Raw genomic sequence first — 26,181 nt, forward strand, 5'->3', positions numbered from 1 at the left:
CCCTTTACATACTTCACACAGATACAATCATACAGGGACCCAGTTCTTTGAAATTAGGAAAATGAGACCGCTGAGTGGGTAAGTGGTGCATGATCTGTGGGCCAGGTGACCATGCTCCTATCTGAGAGCCGCCATCTTTCTCTCCCTCTCTCTCTCCTTCATCCCAGCGCTCAAATATTCTGGTCTGTAAGGGGTTAGGGGCGCCCCGGGCCAGGTTGGAGGTGGGGCTGAGCTAAGCTCAGTGGTGGAGACTAACTCAGGGGCGGGGCAGACCTGTGAAATTTGTTTTATGTGGCCTTTTTCACTTGCTCCATTGTAACACCCGTGTCCTGGGTTAGTGGGAGGGTGCTGTGGTTAGTACAAGCACTAATCTCTCGGAACTACGTCTTGCAGAGAGGAGTGGAGAATTTAGGAATTTAGTTCCACCAGGTGCGGATGCGCTTTGCGAGCCTCCTGTGAGGCAAGTTCTGCCCTTTCTCTCTGTACTCCTGCATGCTGCCTAGTGTGGCGATGGGCATGCTGGTGGATTGGCACACAGACCGACTGCGTAATTAAATAAGTCTGAGATCCTTTGCTGTGCTCTACCCTACAGGTTAATGGAAACAGCGAAAGAAATGACTCGGGAGTCCTTGCCTATCAAATGCCTTGAAGCTGTCATCCTGGGCATGTATCCTTTAAGTGATGTAAGCTTAAATTTACTCCATAGATGATGGCTTCACTGTGGGGCTGTTTGTGGATCCTAGATCCACAGAGGTGATGCCTGTTGTCTCCTTGGAGGAAAGTGTCAAGCCCTCCTGGTGCTTCTCTTGAACTTTCACCATCTGGAGTTGAACCAAATCAGAGCTTGGACCGTCATCAGTGTAACCTGTGAGCTGAAGCCTGCATCAAGGCCAGCTCCCAGGCCAGACGCATTAGTCACGAGGAGAATTCTAGCTTCAAGGGACTAGGGAGAGAGTGTGTATCATTATTTTTTTGCATTAATCTGGCATTGCAACAGTAAAGACACTCCAAGGAAAATGGGATTATCCAAAGCCATCTCCAGGGAAAGTTCTGTGAGTGGATTGCAGAGACCACCAATGGCGTAGTGTCCTGACCCTACGGGACAAAAAGCTGAAACAAGGGTCTGGTCTCTCCACACTTCCTGCTCCGTTTTCCACCAGACTCCTGGATCCTCAGCCTGAGGGGGAATGTGGTCCAGAATAACTGTGATGGCACTTACTAGTGGTGGTGGCAGTAGAATATGATCTGGTAGAATAGCAAAGAAACTCCCAGTCCTGGGGTGGACGGCTGGGGTGAACTGGCCAAGGGAACACAGTAAGACATGAGCTCGAGAGGTGATCCCAGGTTAGGACAGGTAGGTCCTTGAATGCCATTCTGAGAAGGGTAACTTTTTCCAAAGCCAATGGGCAGCCCAGCCGAAATCTCTGGAGCAGAGACAGGACATGATGAGGTGTGCACTTTAGAGAGGTAGTTCTTGGGGCCAATTGAAGGGCAACCGGAGAAGGTGGGGCTGCATCTGCAAGGCCAGTTAGGAGCTGCTACATGAGGGCAACGGTGATGCTTGAACCATGGTTTTGGCAATGGGAATGGATTTGAGGGGACCGTTTCAAGAGATCCCGAGGAGAGAGAATTTACAGGACTTGGAGGCCAGAGAGGTAGAAGGAAAACCAGGAGAGAGAGCAGATACAGAAGTCAGTGGGAAGACTGGTGACTCAGAATCGGACTGGGGACAGTAGGCTGGGTCTGGTCTGTTCTCCCTGCCCCCTGGACGTCTTCGTGGGGAGGGGAATTTCTGCCCCTCTACTCTGCAGAGCGCTGGCTGGCCGGATCTGAAACAGGACTGTCCGCAGGTGCCCAGGCTGATGTCTGAAAAATGGAAACTTGAGCTTTGTGGAGACCTTTGCCCAGCTCTCCAATCATACCTCCTCCCTGTTCCCCACCAAGGAGATGGACCGCGTCTGGGAGCCCAGCAGGAGGGCAGGATGGGGGCGGGGGGGGGCAGCAGATGGCTCCGGGCCCCACCCTTTGGAGGCAGGAGTCAGCACAGCTGTTGGGCAGAGCCTCCTGCAAGTTTAATGGGGGGAACAATTGTCGGGGATTTGCTGGTGATGGGTGAGGGAGCCCATCACCACGGGCACCAGCTGCCTTCAGACCCTGTGCTGACAGAGGTCGCAGGGCCCCTGGATGGAGGTCATCTTGCTTCACACGGCAGTCCCGTACACAGTTGTCTTGTCCCCGAGCAATTATATCAATCCAAGCCAAAATTAGCTTAGGTTACCGGAGTCACCTATAAAACCTTGGGGGTTGGGGGGATGGACCTGTGGCCAGCCTCTGGGCCTGTCTGAATCAGAGGGTAGCGTGCTCTGGGTTCTCTTTGTTCTTACTGGTGTGTCATTTCAGAAAAGTGGAGGGAGGGTGGAGAAATACAGCTGAACTCAGGGAAATGTGAGTCTTGCACAGACAAGAAACACAGCTGAATTCTAAAAGTTACGGCCTCTTTGTCTTTGCTGTGTGTCAGCAGCCCTGTGGCCTGCTTTGCTCCCAGGCACAGTGAAGGACGGACTTGGGTCATCGGTTGGCCTCCCATGGGCCCTTCCACAGGTCCTAGGGGACAAGCGGTGTCTTGACAACTCTGAAACAGGTCGGCTTGGCTGCTGCTTGGAAGCTTGTGTCCATGGGCTTGTCCTTGTTTTCTCTTGTTTGACGTGAGCGCCGAGTTCAGGATTCATTCGCGAAGGGCCACTTCTTTTGATCTTGCTTTTTTGATCATGCTGGAGAGATAGACTTTTGGTTCCCAATTATTTTCTGAATCATGGCAGCTCTTTAGGGGGCCTCACTGGCCCTGGTGGGGCTTAATCATGGTGCTGAAGTGCTATGGTTTATTCAATAACAGGTGTGTAATTAGAGGCAGGAGAGGCATAGCCCCAGCAGGCTGGGTACTGGGCAGATCTTCCCCAAGCTTGGGGCACTGCTGCTTCCTTTTCCCTAGAAAAGCTCAGGCTACTTCCCAGCCCTCATCCGTACCCGTTAGTCCCCTCCCTCTGTGTTTACAGAGGCTCCAGGTCCCAAGGCTTTACTGATTGCTGTAGTGATGGAGCAAATCCGAGTGATTGGTGACTTGTCACAGGATCGACTGGAGGCCCCTCCAGTCCCCTCCCCACTCACGCTTCTCCCCTTGGCTGACTCCACCTGTCCTGTGGGACTCGTTCTGGTCCCGAGGGCTCTTCTCTGCTCTTCCTGAGATGGCAGGGATGCCTGTCTCACAACACGTCACGTTGGGGTGGGTTTTTTTCAGTTTGAGATAAAATTGACTTAGGGCACCATGTAAGTTTAAGGTGTACAGCATAATGACTTGACACATACATTGCGAATGCGGGGTTTCTAAGAATTGCAGTAAAATATTCATAACACAAATTTACCATTTTAACTATTTTTAAGTGTACGATTGAGTGGCATTGAGGACATTCACGCAGTTGTGCAACCATCACCACCATTCATCTCTAAACTTCCTCTTCGCCATCTGAAATGCTAAGCCCATTAAACACAGGGTCCCCAGTCCCTGGCAACCACCATTCTACTTTCTGTTTCTATGAATTCGACCACTCCAGGTACCTCATAAAGTTGAATCATAACAGTATTTGTCCTTTTGTGACTGGCTCATTTCACTTAGCGTAATATCCTCAAGGTTTATTCATGTTGTAGCATATTGCAGAATTTCCTTCCTTTTTAAGACTGAATAATATTGCATTGTATGTATATACCACACATTGTTTATCCATTCATCCCTTGATGGACCCTTTGGTTATTTCCACCTTTTGGCAATTGTGAATAATGCTGCTGTGAACATTGGTGTGCGAGTATCTGTGTGAGTCTTTGCTTTCAGTTCTCTTGGGTATATACCTGAAGTACCTGAAGTACAGTTGCTGGGGCATATGGTAATTCTATGTTTAGTTTGCTTGAGGAACTGCCATACTGATGGTATTGTGTCCATTTTGAGTCTGTCTCCCTATCAGACTTCCAGGGAGTCTTCATCTTTGGCTCTGCAGCCCTACCTAGCAGTCTGTCTGGCACAGGAAACACTCACCCAGTGTTTGTTACACTGACTTAACTGAGGAATGCCCTTGTTCCAGCCCCAGAGAACTCGCCCCAGAAAGCAAGTAAGAATTTATGTAAGAGGACTCAGAAGGTTGTGATTTCACTCCCTTACTGCCAGTTTATCTCACATGATAAAGTGAAGAGAAAGCAGGTAACCATTTTTATAGAGAGGAGCCATCTGTGATTTAATTGAGGGTAGAGGACAAGGCTTCTTTCTCTTAAGGGTACTGGATTAGCCCCACACCCAGTGCAGACCTTTTTTAAAAAAATTTATTTTTACTTAAAAGAAATTTTAATATAATTTTTAAAGTTACTTTCCATTTACAGTTATTACAAAATATTGGCTATATTCCCCATGTTGTACAGGATATCCTTGAGCCTATCTTACACCCAACAGTTTGTACCTCCCACTCCCCCATCCCTATGTTGCCCCTTCCCCCCACTCGTAACCACTAGTTTTCTTCTCTATATCTGTGAGTCTGCTTCTTTTTTGTTATATTCACTAGTTTGTTGTATTTTTTTAGATTCTACATGTAAGTGATATCATACAGTGTTTGTCTTTCTCTGTCGAGTACAGTCTTTTTAAGCGCAAGGAAATGTATCCTCACAATCTAAGATTCATCCTTTCAGCAAGCACTAACCAGGTACTTCTGTGTGCCAGGCCTGTGTGGTGCCTGGGGACACCAGGATGCAAAGCACAATTCCTGCCATTACAAGATACAAACGCACACACGTGCGCGCGCATACACACACAAAGCAGGATGAATAAGCACCAAGTGCTGTGGGAGTTCTTGCAGGGGGTGTGGGAGACTTAACCCACACTGAGGACGGTCAGGGAAGGTATCACACCCAGGAAGTGAGGCTGTTCCAGTCAGGGTGCAGCCTGTGTAAAGAGAGAAAGCCCAATAACATCCTTTTTTTAAAAATAAATTAATTTATTTATTTTTGGCTGCGTTGGGTCTTTGTTGCTGTGCATGGGCTTTCTCTAGTTGCGGCGAGCGGAGGCTACTCTTCATTGCGGTGCGCGGGCTTCTCATTGTGGTGGCTTCTCTTGTTGCGGAGCACAGGCTCTAGGCACGCGGGCTTCAGCAGTTGTGACACACAGGCTCAGTAGTTGTGACGCATGGGTTTAGTTGCTCTGCGGCATGTGGGATCTTCCTGGACCAGGGCTTGAACCCGTGTCCCCTGCATTGGCAGACGGATTCTTAACCACTGCACCACCAGGGAAACCCCCAATAACATCCTTATCACTCTTGATTCTTAGGAAACCCCAAAGATCTCTGCCAGGTTTAAATCCCCCACAATATAAGACTGATGTGTGAGTGAAGTCATAAAAGAAGTTACACTACGATGGAGACATGAGGTCGTGTACAGTGGGTTTAGTAGCTTATTTTTGAAAGTTTCATAGGTCACTTTGGTCTCATGGCTTTGTAATGTAAAGGTCATTTAAAATTTTCAGTTATATTTGACTTCATATTCTGGGGGAGTATGTGCTGAGGGCAATGGGCACAGATCTTTGGGTTCTTTATGGTCTCAGGGTGTATCCTTCAAAAATGTCACAGGTCGGGAGTTCCCTGGAGGTCTAGTGGTTAGGACTCCGTGCTTTCACTGCTGAGGGTGCGGGTTCAATTCCTGGTTGGGGAACTAAGATCCTGCAAGCTGCACTGCAGGCAAAAAAAAAAAAAAAAAAAGTCACGGGTCAACTGTAGGTCAGTGTGTGAGCCCAGAGAGCGGGGGAAATGAGACGGTACAAGCGATGACGAGCAGGGGCTGAATCATGGCAGGACTTTGCTGAGGGATTTGGACCAAGTCCTGGAGAAGATGAGAGACACTGAAAACTTAAGCAGAAGAGGGACATGTACCAAAGTTTGGCTTCAATAGATCATTCTGGCCACTGTGTGGAAGGTAAATTGGAGCAGGGGCAAGAAACGGTGAAGACAAGTTCTCAGAGAGTGGAGAATGGTACCCACTTACTGAGCATTCACCGTGCACAAGCCACCACGTTAAGAGCCTGGATTGTTATCTCCCTTAGAAAAGGTCTGGAGACACGAACAGTCTTCAGCAGAGTGTATTTGAATTTCCGGTATCCCTCTCCAGAAGAGTTGGGTCTTTGAGTCTCCACGGCCACGCCAGGGCTGTCCAGAGACTTTGAGGTGGACTTGAGGATGTGGTGCCTCTTGTCCGTCTTTGCAGTGTGTGGAGTCAGTGGGGGTGGTTACTTGAAGCTGCACCATGTGGGGTTGCTGGGCCCAAACCGAGTTAATGGTAAGAGGCTGGGTGGCTCAATCCAGACGGGCCGACACGTGGAGAGAGCTGAGCTGTGACAGCAGCTGGGTTGGGGACTGAAGGGAGCCTGAGGTTCGGATGCTGCAGGCAGCTCTCTGTGGTACCCAAGGCTACTGGCATGGGTATGCTGGGGCCAATGAGAGGAGCAGACAAGGTGCAGATAAGACCCATTCTGACACCATTCTGTCCCTTCCCATGCTGTCAGTTGGTCTGTGTCTTTTACATCTCCACTGCCTTGCCTTGGCTCTGGTTGTCATTTCTCCCTGCACCATTGCAGAGGCCTTCAATTCCTGGTCTGTCCCACATACTCCAGCCAGAATTAACGACTGAGAACATCATTCCAATGGCAGAAACCAACTTTTAATAGCTTATCATCCCCTGTAGAGCACCGAGGGAGGATAATGTACGTTGTTACGGTTTTGTTTGCTTTTATTTGTTTACTAAAGGAGATGGCAAATCTTCCCTCTTTGTCCCATATTAATTTGGTTTGGTATGCACCATGTAGCAGATACTCAAAGATATCCAGTGAATCCTTTATAAGAGGATTGGTCTGGAAAGGTTAGGTCTGGGCCTGCTCAGAGGCAGAGGGGTGGACCCACTGACCGTATGGGCTACCTTCCTTTCCTGGGAGTGCAAGTTCTGGTATCTTCAAGGCCTCCTTTCTCTTCCTTGACTCAGATTCTCTAAGATACTTAACCAATGGACAGCCTTCCATCGAGCGATTCCCCATCAGCTTTAAAACCTACTTCTCAGGAAACTACTTTCACCATGTTGTGCTGGGGATTTACTGCAACGGCCGCTACGGCTCACTGGGCATGAGCCGAAGGGCTGAGCTGATGGACAAGCCATTGACCTTTCGGACTCTGAGTGACCTCATCTTTGACTTTGAAGACTCCTACAAGAAATACCTGCACACAGTCAAGAAGGTCAAGATTGGGTTGTATGTCCCCCATGAGCCTCATAGCTTCCAGCCCATCGAGTGGAAGCAGCTGGTCCTCAATGTCTCAAAGATGTTGAGGGCTGACATAAGGAAGGAGCTGGAGAAATATGCCAGGGACATGAGAATGAAGGTAGGTGCAGGGGAGGCAAATGAGCAATGCAAGAGAGTTCTTTCCTCGTTCTCTCTCTCTCTTTCCCTCTCTCTCTCTCTTTCTCTATTGCCACGTGCCCTGTGTTTCTGAGATGGTCAAAATTTTCTTGAGGTTATCTTGCTTAGTAGGCACCCTGTTAAAAAAAAAATCATTCAATTTTTGACATGGACAATTTAAGTCTCTTTGCATTTACTACTTTAAAAACTAGAGCTAAGCTCAATTCAGGTGTTGTAGCTGAAGCAGAGTCTTGGCCTGCAGTTCCTTCTATGAGTCAATCTAAAATGTTAGTCATTTTATACTAAGCCTCTAGTTTTGTTTTATTCTGTTTTGTCTTTATGGTAGGAGTGGCCAGTCATCTCAGTTTCCCTGAAGCTGAGGGGTTTCTGAGGACATGAGATTTTCAGTACTTAAAGCCAAGAAAGTCTCAGGCAAGCCAGCATGAGTGGGTCACCCTGCTGTTATAATAAATTTCAGAGTCGTGTTTTATCTCTGCTTTGCTTTGTAAGTTGCAAAGCCCTTTGGCATAAAATTCTGACCTGGAGTCACAAAAGCAAACGAAGGAGCATGTGCTCTGCTGGCTTTATATAAACTACACTCATAGCCCTTCTTCCTTCTACCATGTCACTTCCAAGGTGACAGGATGCCTGTTTGTCCCTGCTCCTCCAGAGCTCGTGGAGTCACTGAGAGAGAAAGCCTGTGTGTATGCTAAGACCCGCAGGGGCAGAGGATTATGCCGAATTCAGGCTTGGTTGTGTTTAGCACCTGGGGACTTCACTCGGCAGCACCTGTAATGGAGATTCTGGATCAGCTGGACCCACTCTGCGCATGCGTGTGGGGTGGGCGGGTCAGAAAAGGAACAAGTTGGCTTCTGGGGCAACGTGGATGGGACTTGGCCTTCGCGAGAGGGGAATTTTCTGAGCAACCAAACAGCCCCAGGAGGCTGAGACATTGGGCTCTGCTCCTCTCTCTGCCGTGGGGAAAGGGGCACAATGTAATCCTGTCATCCTCTGGGAAGTGGTACCTCTGCTTCTTGTCAGTGCAGCATGAGAGAAGCACATCAGTGTGTCAGGAGGAGGCCTCCAGCTCAGGGCCTTCTAAACCCCGGGATCATGAACGGGCAGGGGTTGAGATGCTGGGCTGTAGGAAGGCACGAGGGCGGGTCTGTTAGGAACCAGCGTGGTAACTCCTTGTATCTCCTCCAGATCCTGAAACCTGCAAGTGCCCACTCTCCAACCCAAGTGAGAAGCCGGGGAAAATCACTGTCCCCCCGAAGGAGGCAGGCAAGCCCCCCAAGACGGCTCGGCAGGCGAGACAAGTCGTGAGTAGTATTTCCTCTTCCCCAAATTAAGGCCCAGCACACACGTTTGTGAGGTTGTCCTGGCCCTTGGGGACGAAGTTGTGTCCTGGGCTCGGCATTTGAACCAAATGGTGATCTCCAAGAGATCTGCCCCTCATTCGGTGGACATCTCTTACGCAAAAGGATCCACCATGCACATCACCCCCAGTGCTCTTACCCTCCTGACTGTCAGCTGTAGACACAGTTGGAGGGATAAGCCCCAGATGGTGTGAGACGGAGAACAGTGCGAAATCGTGGCAGCATGGAAGGAGCATTGGCCTTAGAGTTAGGAAACCCATGTCTGGAGCCAGCTCAGCTGCTTAAGGAGCTATGGGGTCTTAGGCATGTCATGCAACCTTTCCGGGCTCAAGTTCTCTCACCCCAAAAATGAGATTGTTAGAAATGATGAGCTTGCCTAAAACCTTAGCCTTCTGTGCCCAGCAGAAAGTGCAATCGCCCTCCATGGATGGTGGCATCAGAAATACCACTAGGCTCCTCCCCTTCCCTGGTTGACTGTATCCTCCCCTGTTTTAGCCCTGAAGCTAGTGATTTCACACCTGCATCTTAGTTCAAAATGACCCACTTAAGAAATGATGGATTGGAGATGCTGAGGCTACCCAAAGTAACTGGTGGTAATCCCCTGGCAAATATGTGGGTCATAATTACACTGGGAAAAACTACTACTTTGATTAATACCAGCAGCATGCTGTGTCTGTCACATGGCTTCTCACTGTGCAGGGGACCGAGTGGTACAGGGCACAGAGGTCAAGCTTGGGCCCCGGCTCTGCTGCCTATTAACCTTGCAGCCTGGGCAAATCCTTCGGGAGCCTGAGTTTCCTCATCCGTCAAAGAGGATAAAAATGCTTTCCTTGCCTGTATCACAAGGTACTGTGAGGATCAAGTTAGAAGACGTAATGAGAGCGATTTGTTAATGGTGAACTGCTGTACGCAAGCATATCATTGTCACGTCAGTTCTGTAGAGGGAGAAGGGAGAGTTGTACGGTTTTCCTTTTTAGATGAAGAAAGCGGAGCACAAAAAAGGTTTGTCATCTTTTGCTGTGTCGTGTAGCTGGCCAGTGATGGCACTGGGGCTAGAACCCAGGTCTCTTGACTCTGGGAAGGTGGCGGGGGAGGGGAGCATTGGTTCTGTTTTTGGAAGAATAGGACAGGACCAAGTATTGTCAGTTCTGAGGAAGGTTTCCTGTTCATCGCCCCTCCACCTCCCACTGCCAATCCCAGGCTTCAGCATCTACAGCCAGGAAGGCCTTGGGCAAAATGACTGGAACCCAGGGTTTGAAAGGGGAGGAATGACGAAGCAGGAGGGTCCGGTGCTCCTGCAGCTGAAGGTCAGTCAGGGTGGTTTCAACATAGGTGTGTCTTTCTAGGGAGCAGGATGGCTTCAAGCCTTTCATACGTGGCCTCTGAGCCTGTTCCTGCCCCTGATGCTGACAAGCACCCTTGACCCTGACCCTAACCCTGTCTCTCCTCCTCTCTGATTCTAACATCCATTCATTGCTGTCCCTGAACAAAGTAGCAGTCGTCTCACAGGACTATGGACATGTCAGCCCTTCCCAGAGGGTCATTTGGCATAGAGTGAGTGACCCAGAAATGGGAATCTGGTGGCTTCTGAAGCAGGGGAGGGGGCCCTTTAATCTGATTGATTATCCTTTCTGCCCGTGGAAGCCTGAGTCCTTTCCTGAGGGGCTCCCACTCTTCAGCAAACGTTGAGCAGTCCATAAAGTCTTTCTCTCCCCTTGAGTCTCTGGCGTCCAGGGTACAGGAAACCCTACGCATTCTACCTGACGGATTTATGCACAGAATGGCAGCCGTTGGTTTTTAAGGCGATTCCTGTCCGAGTCATTTTACTTGGATCCACAGGAACTTTGCAGTCCAAAATATACTACGTTTTTAACCAGAAAAAGTTACTGTGATTGCCCAGGGATGGTAAAGCCAATAAGATCTTAGAAACTGGCTGTAGAGACAAAAGTCAGGATGACAAGCTGCTGTTGATGGTGGTGGTATTGGTGGTGGTTTGAGTGGGGTAAGAAGGTGAATTTGAGTTTGGACTGTGGACTCTGAGGTGCTTCTTAGGCACCCAGGGAGCGGGGTGTTTGTTGTAGCTGAAAACGCAGATCTGGAGTTGGAGTATGTTGGGAAGTAGAGATCATGCTTTTAGAGCCATCTCCTCAGAAGTGACATTTGAAACAACAGCTGGATCAATTTGCAAGGAAAGAAGGGAGAGAAAAGAGAAACAAGAAGTGACGTCAAGGTCCTGAGTGGGCCAGAGGAAGAAGACACAGCGTAGTAGATGTGGAAGAAACAGAGGGCGAGAGAAAGGACCAGGGGTGTGGAGGCGTACGCCTGTGCCCGCAGAAAACGGTGGGGAAGAGGGAGGGTTTAAGGGGGATGAGGAGGTAGAAGTTGACGACCGTACATCAGACGGCTTTGATGCTGCTGGGGAAGGAGGCCTGGTCATCTGCTGGGAGTGAGGAGGTGGGTTATCAGTACAGGGTGAAAAAAAGGGCTGCACACAGGGCCCATCTGAGGAGAGACGGAAGGATCCTATAACCCTGTTCTCAAGCTTGAGCAAACCTAGAACCCCCCCGGAAGGGCTTGTTCAAACAGGTTTCCGGGCCCTGCCCCCAGCCTTCCTGATTCAGCAGATCTGGGTGGGGCCTGAGAAGGTGCCCTTCTCACACGTTCCCTGGTGATGCTGCTGGCCCAGAGACCACACCTGGAGAGCCACTGTTTGATCAGTCAATGTGGGAGAACTGATTTGGGGCGAGACTTTAAAAAAAAACGGAACGTCAAGATGAAGGTCCTACGTCTGCTGAGAGGGGCGGATGAGGCCATTGAGTGTGGTTCAGGGGCTCAGCCCTGCCTGGTCCTGCCTGGGCCTCTGGATAATGAGGTTGCTGGGGTGACGTTAGAGGGTGCGACCGTGGTTGGGCCCCACTGAAGTCACTCTCGGAGGAACCCAACTGGTCTTTCTCCTGTGGGCCAGATAGAGAAGTCCTGTTCTCAGTCATCCCCCAGGCCATGCCCCTGCTCTAATCTGCAACTACTTTGTCGTGCAGCCAAGGCACGCAAGCACACCGGTGCCTGCAGAGGACGGCCGTTAGACTGCCTAGGATGTGAGTGCAAAGCCACTCTCTAGTGTCAGGGCCCACCCTCCCGAGGCGTGGGAGTGGGCCTGGGAAGGGGGAGAAAGACTCGGGAGAGGGCGGTAGTCACCGAGGCGTCAGGAAGGAAGACGTGCAGGGAGACGAGATTCAATTCCATCAGCCTCCTTCGTGCCCTGAATTGGTCCCAGCTGTAGCCGAGCAGGCCCCAGGAGCACACAGTTGGCGGCTCATGGTTCCGTGAAAATGTAAACTTTTCCGAAATGGTGAAGAGTGGCTGCAGCCAGCCTCTGAATCCCTTGGACTCATGACCCTTCTCCGCAGCCCTTTCTTCTGGGCAGAGCACTGGTTCCCAGGAGTCTTCCTTCATAAACTCCTCCCAAGGGTCAGAATATGGGGATTTGTTTTTTCACAATTAAGGCCAGGTGGCCTTGGTTGTTTGCCCATCAAGGGAACCCAGATGGCTTGTGGGTTCTTATGGACAATTTGATGTGAGCAAATCCAGTAAGACCACGGTTATTCTTGGTGGTGGAAGCCCCTGCCGCTTCTTTTCTCCAAGTGTCTGGAGGTCAGGAGAGGAATCTAGAGGGCAAATATCTTGGCTGAAGTTTCACAGTGGATGGAGGAGTTACAGGGAGGGAAGAATCTCTCCCCGGTTCCTCCTAAACCCTGACTTCTGGGTTGCAGGGCTGGGTGAGGGATGGCAGGGGCCACCATGTAGGAAGAGAGGGAAGAGAGATGCAGGAGGTGAGAGTAAAAGGAAGGCTGTGAGAGGTGGGGACCACGGGAAGAACTGAGCACCAAGCCCCTCCATCCCTCTCCAGCTCCCAGCCTCCGCCATTGCAACAGACTAGAATCCAGGACAGCCTGGTTCCTAGAGGTGTGTCTGGAGAAAAGCAGCTTCTCAGCTTCTACCCATGGCCTTCACGAAGAAGGCTTTTCTCCAAGTAATCTTGCTTTGGCTAGGAAACGAGAAAGTGACAGATTTGACTATGACCCAATAACTCCATCAAACTCTGGGCATGGTCAGGACTAGGAAGGGTTTGGTGATTCTCACTGTGTTATTATTTCAGCATTACCTAAGGCCATCAAGTCATCTCTAAATGTGTTGGGTGCCACAGGGAAGCCGGGGAGTGGCCCAAAGGGTGGAAAATTACCATAACAGGCAAGAGGCCCATCAGCTGTGGGGCCCCAGCCCCTGTCTGTGTGTGGATAATTTTAGTGGCTTTATATCCCCAGCCACCACCTCCCTGCAGCTGGAGCTACTTCCAGCCCTGCATTCCTCTCCATTTTTGCACATGTCTGAATAATCCTTCTAGGAAGGAGGATCGGTGTCACTGGGTTGCCGGAGAGTCAGCTGAGTGGGAGGAGGGCAAGTAGCAGTGACTACGTTAGTGTCAGCTGAGACAAAGTTTCGAGAGAGAAACAGGGACTCCTCCACCCCTCCACCCACGAGTCCTTTCTCGTACTCGCTGCTCCTCTAGGAGTGTTTAGAGAACCGTCCGCACAGAACAGTCAGGCTGTTTCCTGAAGTTCTTAACAGAGTCAGGGAGATGGAGGTTGAGATCTAGGTGTAAAAGGCCTGTTGCGAACTTGAACCAACTCCTCTACAACTCTGGGCCTCAGTCTCCGCTTAGCTGTTCACTGGGGGGTGTTCACAGAGGTTCTCAACAGGAGCCAGGGCGCCCCCTGGGGGAGAAGGGTTAGAAGTGCAGTGGGAGGGGAGGGTTTTGCGTATCACAGTGGTAACGCCCCCCATTAGGGCCTGGGAGCCAAGATGGAAAATGCCCTGCAAAGCTAGGGACGACCATCCTCCCCCGTAAAGGACCATTCCACCTAAAATGCTTCCACTGAGAACCCCCAGATGCTCCCTGGGGTCCTTTCCGTCTCTGACAGTCCACAGCTCTTGGCCTGCTGACTGTAGCCTGAACCCGGGGGAGTGGGGGTGCGTGGACAGTGGTTTTCTGGCTGGGCTGCCTGTGTTCGCATGAAAGCAGCTCCTACCAACTGGAGTGACCCCGAGGAGCATTCTTCTGAACTGGGGCGAGAGTCCCTCGGGACCCACGAGACCATCTTTGTCTTCTCTCCCCGTCTGCCTCCTTTTTTCCCCCTCTGTCTCTGCTGTCTTCTTTGCTGTTCACGATTTTTTTTTTTTCCTTCTCTTTGATTTCCCTTCTTTGTCGTCTATCTCGAGGGCACTTCGTGCCTCCAGTGGGCTTCACTCACCCTGCTGGAGACCCTCAGGGTCGCAGAGGTTACTCAGCCCGGTGAGGGGTCTCCTGTCACTGCTGGGCCACAGCTGGATGAGGGAATTCCTGCGCCGTTCCATCACCAGGCTCATGAAGACGCCTCCAGGCAGCTGGTTGAGCGAGACCCTCAAGTCATTTCTAAATGAAGTCATGATGTAGTCGTAGGAGAAGCAGTTTGGTTCCATGACCTAATCACATCAAACATATTTTGAATGGGGCCCAAGAAGTCATTCTCTATAGACCCCAAATGAGAAAATCTCCCCAAGAGGGGGGAAAGGGGAAAATTGCCTTCACATGGAACGTAGCAGGGGCACAAAGAGGGAGAGAAAACTAGGAAGGTTATGGAGGGAGAAGTAAAACCTCCACGATGATGTGGGGTTTCTTTCCAGGAGCCCAGAGAAGGTAGTCTCCAACTCAGCGGCCCGCCCTGCTTCGTTCCCCAGGAGATTTCATATGGTCCAGGGTCCCCGGGGATGCTTGAAGAAACCAAGATGGAGTGATGGGCCTCATCAGGAAAGACTGCCTCTGGCAGAGTGAGCCAAGAGCCTCCAGGGCTGACGATTGAAACAGTCATGCCGGGTTGGGGTTCCTACAGGGGTCTCTGCCATGGAAAGGGGAGGTGAGATCAGAGCCTGGAAACTGTGCCCTGGAATCTCAGTGGCCCATGGCTCTTGGTCTCTGGCCAGAGCTCCTGCCTGGGGAGGGCTTGAGAGAAAGGGCAGAGGGCTGGAGGATCTCTTCAGAGCCACGTCTCTCTTGGCTCAAGCCTGTCTGTTCACATAGCAGCCTCAGCTGTCTGCCCTGTCAGCTGCCAGCAGTGGTGCCTGCGGTCCTGGGAAGTAAGGAATGTGAGCGAGGCACAGGACTGGCTTTGAATGAAGGTGACAGGTGGGAGGGAACCACCCCGCCATCCCAGTGTTCGTCCCTGAGGCGTACCCACATAGGCCGTGAGTCCTAAATCAGGGCCTGGCCTGACCTGACTGCTGCCAGACTAGACCAGAGAGGAGGGCCTGGGGTCTCCCTGAACTTGTGAATGCTGGGCCAACACCATCCCTGATTTAGTCCGTTCCACACCCTTAGCACTGAGGACCGAGAGATTAACGTTGCTCCCTTACCATATATCCCCTTCTCGAATGCAGAGACCACAAGGATCACAGCTAAACTGGTCCTTGCGAGTGTGTGGTGTGTGGGGACGGTGCGTGTGAACACGGGCACGTGCACCCCGCACCCTGAGGGGTTGTGACCTCAGGGGAAACTGGAGCAAGAAGCGTGAGCAGCCTGACTGATGGTCTGTGCGTCCCCATCAGGCGGCCCTGAACTGGACAGAGCTGGGCCCTGTCCCTGAATCAGTATCTCACACTCACAGGGGAGAAGCAAGAGGTAAATTTCCACTGGAAGAAAGGGGAACGGATTCTGGCTCCACTGAGCTGCCGTTTGTCTTGCTAACCCCGAGACTTGCAAGGTGCTTGGCACAAAGTGCTGCTTAATAAATTCTTGTGAATGAGTAAGTAGCAAGCAAGTTTCAGGAGCCCTGCTGTCCGGCTGCCACTCAGGCCCTCTGACCCATCCTGCCCAGTGACAGCTTGGGGGCTGGGGAGTTGAGACGTGAGGAGAGGAGATGCCCCAGACACAGCCCTTAGTCAGAGGGACAGAAAGGGCACTGCGTGGTTTTAGGGAAAACCCTGTAGGCTTTTCCTCCGCTTACTGCCTCTTTCCCGAGAGCCAGTGTCACACAGACTACACGCCAACTCGTTGTTCAGCCCCAGGATATGATGTTGTCCCCGCTTCTGTCCCCAGCATGCTGCCATCACTTTCTGGTTCTGATGCTTCTTGCGGCTTCAACATCCAATCTAGCCGAGCTCTTCCTCCTCCCTGAGGCTGCCTCAGGGTTTGTGAAAGACACGATGTGCCAACTGGAGATGGTTCACTCTCCCCGAACTGTCAAGGTGTAGTTAGCGAACACGAGGGGGTGTGGTGAATAGCAGTGGCACGTCTCACAGAATACCTTCTCCGTGGAACAGTTGCCCTGTCCTCCGCCGCCCACCTCCCCCTCTGCATAGCTCCGCTGCGGCTGACTCCTGGGATGCAGGCCTGAGGGTGGGGCTGAGGGTGGACCTGGGACCAGGCCATCCAGCCGTCACCCTGGTTCACCCTGGATACAGGTGAGGCTGGGATTTTCCATTTGTGCTCGGAGAGGAGCGCCCCCTTTTCCATCCACAAAGTGCATCAAAGGAAACCTGAAGTCCCTACCCCGCTTCCCCTAAAATAGAAGGTGCCCGAGAGCTTTCCAAAGGAGAATCTTTGATTTCTTTTCCTTGTTTGGACTGGGGAGGGGTTTGGAGAAGTATATTGTTCTAAAATAATAACCCTGGATCTGATGCGAGGTTCTGGGCAAGCGCAGACCCGGCTGAATCATCATCCTGGTGCTTGTGTTTCTTAAAAATAAACCCCCTTGCAATATTCTAATTATAGCCAGGGGAGCACTTGGAAGAGGCCTCTCCATACACAATAGCTCCCCCAGCTCTGGCCCTGAGACGAGCTGGCAAGGACTGAACAGTATTTCTGGCTAGGTCCACGGGCAGGTGGCATGCTGTGATAACCCACTTCTGCCCTTCGCCAGGCCAGGAAATTGTAGCCAGTGTTGCTGAGAAAGAAAAGGGTTTCACCTTACGGATAGGTCACCAGGAATCTCAGTTTAACTCATTTTCTGCCAGTGTTAACCTTTTTTTTTTTCCTCTTCTGGGTTCTGGGCTCTTGGGGGAAGGTGGGAGGGGTGGAGATACAGAGGAAGGAGACAGCTTAGTCCCTTTCCATTGGAAGCCCCCAAGCTGTCTGTCGTTGCAGAACCACATTCAGCTGTACAAGTAGGCAGGTTCCCCAAATAGCTTTCGGAGATAAGGTAAAGCCTCTCTTACACAGAAAAAAAAAATTCTTCCTACTTGTTAATTCTTCAAATGGTGTCATGGTGGCTTGAATTCCTGGCTTAGGACTTTGTTAAAATAAAAATATCCCATGACAAACATAACAGAGTGAAGTCCTATCAGCCGTTTACACGTTAGTCAGAACTAGACCAAAAGTTATCGAGAGGTACAGGTGCAACAGTGGGGATTCACAGATGAATTTACTTGATCCCTGCTCTGAAGTTGTTTGCAGTCTCTGAGGCAGGCACAAGGATTATGAACCTTCGAGATTCTTTAGCAGACGTACAAAAGGAAACGCCAGCGCATACAGAGCAAGGAGCAGTGTGCTGTGGGGAGAGGAAGTCAGAAAATACTGCAGGGGAGAAGTGGCATCTGGGTTGGTTCTTGAAAGGATGACAAGAAGACATGTGGGAGGCATTCCAAAAGCTAAGGTGCAGAGGCAGGAGTGGCCTGATGTCATCTTCAGATGCTTGGGAGGATACTTTGCATGGGGAGCGGGAGGATGGGGGCCAGTTTGCATCTTGGTCAAGCGCATGGGCTCTAGATTCTGGGGAAGAACTCTGGTTTCCACCACTTGCTAACCACACGACTTTGCTTTGAGCAAGCTTCCTAACTTTTAGTGCCTCCCTTTCTTTGTTTGTAAAATGGGTCGTAAGAAAAAAAAAAAAAAAAAGAGTCGTAAGGCTATCAGCGCCATAACATTATGGTGAGAATGAATTCACCCATGTAAACTGCTTAGAACAATGCCTGGCACAGAGTAAGTGCCTAATAAATAAAAGCTATTTATAACGGTGATTTCTCAGCACCTGGAAGGCGTGGGGAACTGGTGGAAGTGATAAGGAAAGGTTTAGAAAAAGGAGGCCAAAGAGCCCCAAATTATTTATTTATTTATTTATTTTTGGTCACACCACACGGCTCATGGGATCTTAGTTCCCTGACCAGGGATCAAACCTGGACCCCTGGCAGTCAGAGCGCTGAGTCCTAACCCCTGGGATGCCAGGGAATTCCCATAAGAGCCCCTCATTAAAGCGCATCTGTTTTCAAGGGTGCTGAGAGCAGAACATGGGAAAGGTAAAGGGAGAAATATTCAGGGCACAGAAAGTTCAAAAAATATGAAAATTCTGTTCCTCAGGGCTGAGGGGCTCCAAAACGAGGAAGCCAGGAGAGTGGCCAAAAAGTGGCTTCTGAGGAGGTGGCAAGCGTGTGGTTTGTGCCTGTGGCCTGTCGCTGCAGTGACCCCAGGGAAGCCCTCGTTACAGGGCTGAGTGGGTGGGGTTTGTTCTCTCCTTGACCTACCCTGTCACCTGTCCTGCCACTGACTTTCCAGCAGATGCTGTTGGTCAGAGGACCGAGGGAGAGAAAATAGGTCAGTGCAGATTTATCCCAACACCTGAGAAATGATATGAAGCTAGGGTCTTACTAGCATCATTCTCATATATGAAGGGCAGCCCCTTTAGAGTCTCAGAAGGAAGAGAGGTGTGACTTGGTGTTGAGGAAGATGCCAGGCCAGGAAGAAAGCATGTGCGAGAAAGGTTCGGAAACTGGGGTGAGCTAATTAGCAGGTGCTGCAAGGACCATGGAGCAAGGGATTCTCTTGTTAAGCACAAGGGATTGCTAAACTTTCAGAGGCAATGGGAGGTCTAAAGAGCTGCCATGGTGGAAAATTATTTCAGTTGCTATAGGAAATGATCCCTACTGAATCGTTTTCTAGAGCAGGGAATGCACATGGGTACTTCAAGCTTATCCTTTGGCCAGTGGATTGTTTTTTTAAAAAATTTATTTTATTTATTTTTGGCTGCATTGGGTCTTCGTTGCTGCGCGTGGGCTTTTCTCTAGTTGCGGCGAGCGGGGGCTACTCTTCATTGCAGTACGCAGGCTTCTCACTGCACTGGCTTCTCTTGTTGCGGAGCATGGGCTTTAGGCATGTGGGCTTCAGTAGTTGCAGCACGTGGGCTCAGTAGTTGTGGCTCGTGGGCTCTAGAGCGCAGACTCAGCAGTTGTGGCGCATGGGCTTAGCTGCTCCGCAGCATATGGGATCTTCCCGGACCAGGGCTTGAACCCGTGGTCCCCCGCATTCGCAGGCGGATTCTTAACCACTGCGCCACCAGGGAAGCCCGGCCAGTGGATTTCTGACTACTGAATTTTCTAAAAGTGGGGCACACTGCGGAGGGGGGAGTAATTTACCTTTCTAAGCACATTTGCCTTAGGCTGATGCTAACTTAAGGGGAGTCAACTTGAGGGAGAAAGTCACATATTAGCTATTTGTAAAGACAGCACCACGCCAGGCAAGGAGACAAAACAAACTTCTTTCAGGCTTTATGACAAAATGAACAAGATATTGATACATACGGACTGTGAACCTGGCTTGTCTGCAAAAACCCTAGTTCTCCCCACATTAGTTGGCCAAGAGCTAGGGCAGAAATATAAGTTTAAGTTTGAATCCTCAAGCAAAAGCGTGCTCCCTTTAGCCGTCAACTCAAGAATGGCTCTTGCAGTGGTCCCTGGGAGCCACTCTACCAGGCCTGAGGCAGTGGCTCTGTTTATAGGGAATGGCTAATCTCTAGGGCATGTATGCGCTGGAGGACACCATTGCCCTGAAGGTCAGAAGCCTTAGGCTCTTTGATACAATGAGGGGTGTAAGCAAGGAAGTATTGGGATTTCTACCCACAGTCGACCATATTTATCAGCATCATCTGTGTATCCTGGGCACCATGAGAAGATACACAAAGGAATGAGAGGCATGATTCCTGACCAATAAAGCAGGGCACGTGGTCCAGCTGAGAAGTAAGCCCCGTGCAACGGAGACAAGAAAGGTTACAGGTTATTTTAGTAGTGCCAAGTAGCAGGTCAGGGAAGGTTTCTGGACCACTTTGGATAATCTAGTTTCAGAGGGAATGATCATAGACTGTTAATGACTATTCAGAAATGGGACATCTCTGAAAACAAGAAAGGAAGGGAGAGAGGGAGGAAGAGGGGAGAAGGAGGGCCAAGGAGAGAGAGAATGAGAATGAGAATGTGAGGGGTGGTAGAATTTGTTGCCGAAACTAAGCCTGGTGTCCTGTATCGAGCAGCACACTATGTAGAAGCTAGCTGTTGATTTCTCGTTCTAGCAACACTAAATGAGTTGGACCACATTCATGCCAGGGGAAAAACAAATTTACTACTAGGAAATCTTTCAAAGGTATAAACCAAGAAACTTTTAAACAATTATATTTTCATTTTGGTCTCTCTCTTCTTTTTTTAACACTTAAGACAAGGTTCAAGTGTAACCTAAAAATGTCTTTGATCTTCTTGTAAAAACGTGAAACTTTTCAATTAGAACTCAGACATACTGGTTTACAATCTGGGTTATGTCTTACCAGAGAAGGTGAGAAGGAGGCTCATTTTAAAAATGGAAAAAATTGTGAGATAAATCATGAGAACACTTAGGTATGATTTTATACTGGGAAGTCACCTAGGAAGTATCTTTAATGAAGACAGATGATGTGCTACTGAATGATTTCTTTCCCCACCTTGAAGTACTTTCTTACGACTTCCTATAAATGCTTGGGTGTACTGTCATATTGGAAAGTGCTTGAGAAAATGTATTTAGGGAAGAGAGGTGATTTGCCACTGAATGATTTTCCACATTGACCTGCTTTTACAGATGAATTCTAAAAGATTCATCCTGATTTTATACCCTCAAGCCTGGAATAGTGACTGAGAATCTCCACAAGAACCTGAGTCACCTGAGACATCTTGTAGGTGCTGGGCTTCCCCAGGGCACTGACACGAGGCGGCCAAGGTTTCTAGGAGAATTTGGTTCAGATGTTCAGTTCTACTGTAGTCAAACTTTTTTAGACACTTGCAAGGTTTACAGAAACTAGGTTTCAGAAGTTACAGTGTGACCAAATTCAGGCTTAAAGTTGAACAAACTCATTCAGCAACCTGTAAATTTTTTTTGAACTCTACATTGAAAGCCTATTAAAAGGTTCCTTAAAACCTATAAAGGTGGACTTCAGAAACAAGAGGTGGAGTTGGGAGCTAAGGCTGGTGTGTGTGTGTTAAGGGGGGAGGGGCAAATACCAAAAGGGTAGAGGTCCCTGACAATACTAAATGATCTTTCTGTATCCCTTCCCCTCTCGCCTACCGTCTTTTACCCTTAGGCCTGCACTGCCTGAAAAGAAGGTGGCTGATCTCAGCACTCTGAATGAAGTGGGCTATCAAATCCGAATTTAGGCCAGCCATACAGCCGGCAACAGGGCTTCTATGGTGCTTCTGTCTGCACTTTACCCAGCATCTTCAGGAGGAACTGCAACTATTTATTAAGAACTTGTGAATTTTATTTGTAAGGGTTCACTTGGAATAGACTCTGAGTGGGTGGTAACAATTTACTTTAAAAAAATTCACGAAGGGACAACCACGAAAAGGCTAAGTAATAAACCCCACTGGGGTCAGACTGTCTCCCTCACTCCAGATAGAAAGGATAAGACCATAACTGTAGTTTTATATTTTCCCATTTACCTACATTCTTTTGTTTTAAACAGCAGTAGTAAATGTTCATGAAACCCTCTCTCCCACTTTTGATATAGTAAGGTAACTCAATCAGTATTAATATCTTTTTCAGCAATAACAGCGGCAAAGATTGGTGTTTTTTTTTTTTAAGCAGTCAATATTACCTCAGCATCTTGACATCAGATATGCAAATTTAATGGTGTTTTGTTTTTTTATATTCTATTTGTATTGTTTCCCCAATATTTTCCATGGGGATCTCCACAAGGTTTGGAATTTTTTTCCTGGTGCACACATGCGATGAAATTTAAGGTATTATATGCAAGCGTTTTACTAAAAAAGCACTGAAATTCTTCTGGCAATACGGGAAACCACTTTCAGGACCTTGGAGTTACTTCTTTCTTAAATCTTTCTTAAAGCATTCACTGACAACAGTTTTTGTTCTTTCAAAACAAAACAAGAAAAGCACGTTCAGAAGCTAGTCTATGTTCTGTCACTAACATTTAAACTTTGCAGAGTCCAGCAAAAAGCACACAGGGTCATGAACTGTTACACAGATTTAGCAGTATTGCAATTACCTCTGACAGTAACACACTCAGAAAGGCACAGGCCAGGAGTAGATCAGTAGGTCTTGAGAACCAGCTAACCTTGCTGATCCCATTTCACCTGATTTCGAAACTCTAAGTCAGGCCTCGATTCTGAAGGACCCACTGTTGTTAGAGATGTGTTCTGATGTCTTATATTAAGACCAAATACAACACGATGTGATTATTTTCCAGTACCTTGCTTTTAGGTACCACTTCATGATGCTTAGGAACTGGTATTGGAAAATACAATGAATTAGAGAAGCAGAACCTTTTTTTTAATGGAAAAGTCTTCAGGTACAGTGTTACACCTTACAGTGTGATTTAGTCCACAGAGCACAGTATGAATATCCGGCCTGCATATGGTAGTTACAGTGTAACTTCTGGCTGCAGACCACACAGAATAACTCTAACAGCATACCAAGTCTCTATGTTATCAAGAGTACAGCTTACGTTTCATTTGTTTGATCTTAGCAACCATGCCAACTCATGAGACCAAAAGGCATATTTAAGTGAAGTCTGCTAGTCAACAAAAGTGTTATTTCAGTCTCAGTGCTTCCCCCTCTGGTTTTCTTTGACTGATGTGTACATCTCAATTAGATTAAAATACAGCCTAAGTTAAACATTCGGAACTTAACCGCTTTCCTCAAGAATAGTACTATCAGTTAGCAGAGTTTAAAATGAGTTATCTTTAATCTTCACAAGATGAACCCATTTGCAGCCTCATGGCCACATGTATTTAGATGTTTGCAGTCGCCAGTGAATCATTTCATTCTCATTCTAAAACAATACTGACTTAGCTCTCTCTCTAGATGAAATACCATCATCTGTTTATCAATCTGAAAATATTATATCCAATAAGTAGACTACTTATAACATTGCAATCATTCTAAGAGCTTGGAATAGGATTTTCCAAGTATTAAGTACTGTCCAATCTAAAATATGGAATGCCAGTAGTTGCATAGCCTCTTGTTTCCCACAGAAAAGGGGAAAGGAATGGGAATACAACCTGTTTCTAATATGCTGATGTATAAGCCTTAAAACTGCCAACTGGCTTGATGATTCAATTAGTAACCTGATTTATTCCACACTCATTTCTTGATTTTAAGATTCATTTCCCCAAAGCAAGAGTTAGTCACAGAAACATGAAAATTAAAATGTTCTTGGTTGTTATTCTATTTTTATTGCCTATAGAGTATGTTAATTTCTAAAAGATATGAGAAAGGCACCAAACTCCTACATTCTAGTGAAGTAATTTAATTGATAAGGCAAGAAAAAAAAAAACCACATGATTTACCCCCAGAACTGATTTTAAAACTGGCTATAATTCAAAAGATAAAAAACAAAACTATGAAGTGATCTGAAATCTAGTTTTTAAAGTTATTAATGCAAGAGAAATTTTATGCTTAAGCCATTATGGCAATACATGCAAAGTTTAAATGAATGACAGAAATTTTGATTCTAGACTACATGTTGTGCTGTTTTGAGTACACTTTATTTCAGAAAGTGATATTTAGTATTTTCTATACACTCTGAAATCATGAGCATTTCACTTTTTCTAAGTCAATTATTTCATAAGGATTTTATTAATAGATATTGGTAAATAGAACTTTGGAAATCTTAATTCAGTATTCTTACTATACCTGAGGCTTTTGTAAGCTATAGTTTTATGTACAACCTTGTACAGATTTTTTGACATGCAATTCAGAATCTTGTTTATTCTTTGGACTTTGTTCTGGCCGACACATTTTTTTTAAATCTTTTAAGAAAAACTGTGATTGTTTTAGTGGGTATTTTTCTAAGTAAATGAAAACTTGTATAATGGTATTTTAGAGAATGCCAGATAAGTGCATGTTTCAAGTTAATGTTTTTCTCATCACTTGTATGTTTATACACAGCATGGGACTTTAATAAAACCATCCTGGAAACTCAAGGATTGTTTTCCTTCTAAAAATATAAATGGTGTGATTTTTTTTCTTATTCCTCTTATTACATACTTGTCCTAGTAAACTAATTTATCACTCTCTCACCCTTGTTGTCGTCCACAATTTTCAGACTCTGTGTTAAACATCACTCTATTTTGGTGTATCTTAATTCACTTATATTTTGGTATCACCCTAAGTAATGAAGGCTGAAAAGGGTAATGAAACAGTTTAGAAGAGGCAACAAGTCAGTTACACAGCTTAGTACATCTACCACAAAATCTTCAGGCACAGATGTATTAGTACAATAATTTATTAGGTAACTCGTAGGGAAAAAGTGCAAATGACTTGACGTGAATGTTTCTCCAATCCCTTGAACTCTCTGGATCTTAGTTTTTTTATGAAAGCAAAGGGTTAAAAGCAGACAGCTGCTAAATTCCAAAAAAGATGATTTCAAACACACATACTGATAGCAAAAGCTACAGTAAAGCCAAAATTTCATTACTCCACAAAATATCCCTTTCTATTTAAAACTTAAATAGCATAGGGAATTCCCTGGAGGTCCAGGGGTTAGGACTCAGTGCTTTCACTGCCATGGCCCAGGTTCAATCCCTAGTCAGGGTTCAATCCCTGGTCAGGGAACTAAAAAAAAAAAATAAAAACAAAAAACCACACACACACACGCACACACTTGGACAGCATAGCGCTTGAGACTGGGAGATTTGGTTTCAGCAGTTAACCAAATTTAAATTAATTTAATTTTGGCAGATAAATACAAGGATCCAACAGATTTATTAACTCTTCTGACCAAAAAAAGTAAAGACAAATGGACGTTAATTTTAGTGGAGCTTTTTTTTTTAAATAAATTTAATTTATTTTTGGCTGCACTGGGTCTTCGTTGCTGTGCACAGGCTTTTTCTAGTTGCAGCAAGTGGGGGCTACTCTTCGTTGCAGTGCGCAGGCTTCTCATTGCAGTGGCTTCTCGTTGCGGAGCACGGGCTCTAGGCGCACAGGCTTCAGTAGTTGTGGCTCGCACGCTCAGTAGTTGTGGCACATGGGCTTAGGTGCTCCGCGGCATGTGGGATCTTCCCGGACCAGGGACTGAACCCATGTCCCCTGCGTTGGCAGGTGGATTCTTAACCACTGCACTACCAGAGAAGTCCCTAGTGGAGCTTTAAAAAGCTATGATGTTACATGGACCCTTTGGCCTCCTGTACACAAAATAATACTTCATTCTATAAGCTAAAGTAGAAAGCAATTTTATGGATTAACTCTATTGAAGTGAAGCGCATGAAAAGGGCCTAAAATCACAATATATTAATCAGGATACAAAAAATTAAGTTTTCATAGAGGTTTTCAGGGATGTTTATCAACAATACCTATATATAAAGTTAGCTAATAAATTCACACAACACAAAGTAGTAATCAATGAATCTTCATTTTTCTTTCCCCAATACTAAAAGGGGATAAATATACTATGTGCTGTTATTATTTAATGATGACAATATCTGCTAATTAGAACATACAATTTTCTGAAAACTGTTACTATGAAATGAAAAATCCTAGAACTATAGTTAATACTGTAAGAGAAAGTGAGATATTAAACAGTTAAAAGTACTTGCTTATCGCTATAATTTTTACTAGGCAAATCCTTGTGACCCACGTGCCTTTTGGGGGTATTCATCTGGTTTATTTTTTAAAAATTGTAGTAAATACTTTAGTAGAAAAACATTTAAAGTCCAAGACTATAAAGTAGCTGCTGCTTTCCAATTTAAGATGAATAATTCTATTAAGAAAACCCACTGTAAAAACTTGTGTAATTCAGTATAATATAAAATTACTACTTAGTAAAAATGTACATAATTCTTTGATCCCAATGTCTAAAAAAGAGGAAATTTTCACTTACATTTAAAAATTTTTGATTCAAACACACAGAGACAACTACAGGATTTTTTAGACCTGCTCTTCACCACTTTATAAAAAAAAATCAGCATTATCTCACACTGCTGCATCATGATAAAACATTTTAGAAACAAAACCCCAACAGTTAAACCACAACAAAACAAAACAGTTAAAGTTACTAC

The 26,181-nt window shown here is 47.1% G+C and overlaps 1 protein-coding gene across 2 annotated transcripts in view; it reads left to right on the forward strand.

Moving 5' to 3' along the window:
- The window catches only part of VASH2 (vasohibin 2), a gene marked incomplete at its 5' end in the record, with an annotated part of 35,933 nt that extends 11,825 nt beyond the window's left edge, over positions 1-24,108 (forward strand). Inside the window, 5 exons of one of the 2 annotated variants that reach the window (XM_082471955.1) lie at positions 22-78; positions 593-667; positions 7,070-7,451; positions 8,675-8,790; positions 21,246-24,108. In XM_082471955.1, coding sequence (XP_082328081.1) covers positions 22-78; positions 593-667; positions 7,070-7,451; positions 8,675-8,790; positions 21,246-21,318 — 703 coding nt within the window. In that variant the 3' untranslated portion in view covers positions 21,319-24,108. The remainder of the gene's footprint in view (positions 1-21; positions 79-592; positions 668-7,069; positions 7,452-8,674; positions 8,791-21,245) is intronic. The other variant, XM_082471956.1, reaches the window with a different exon arrangement.
- Positions 24,109-26,181: the final 2,073 nt, after the last annotated feature.

Source organism: Balaenoptera physalus, assembly GCF_965194825.1.
Source record: "Balaenoptera physalus genome assembly, chromosome: 1".
In the NCBI taxonomy this organism is placed as follows: Eukaryota; Metazoa; Chordata; class Mammalia; order Artiodactyla; family Balaenopteridae; genus Balaenoptera; species Balaenoptera physalus.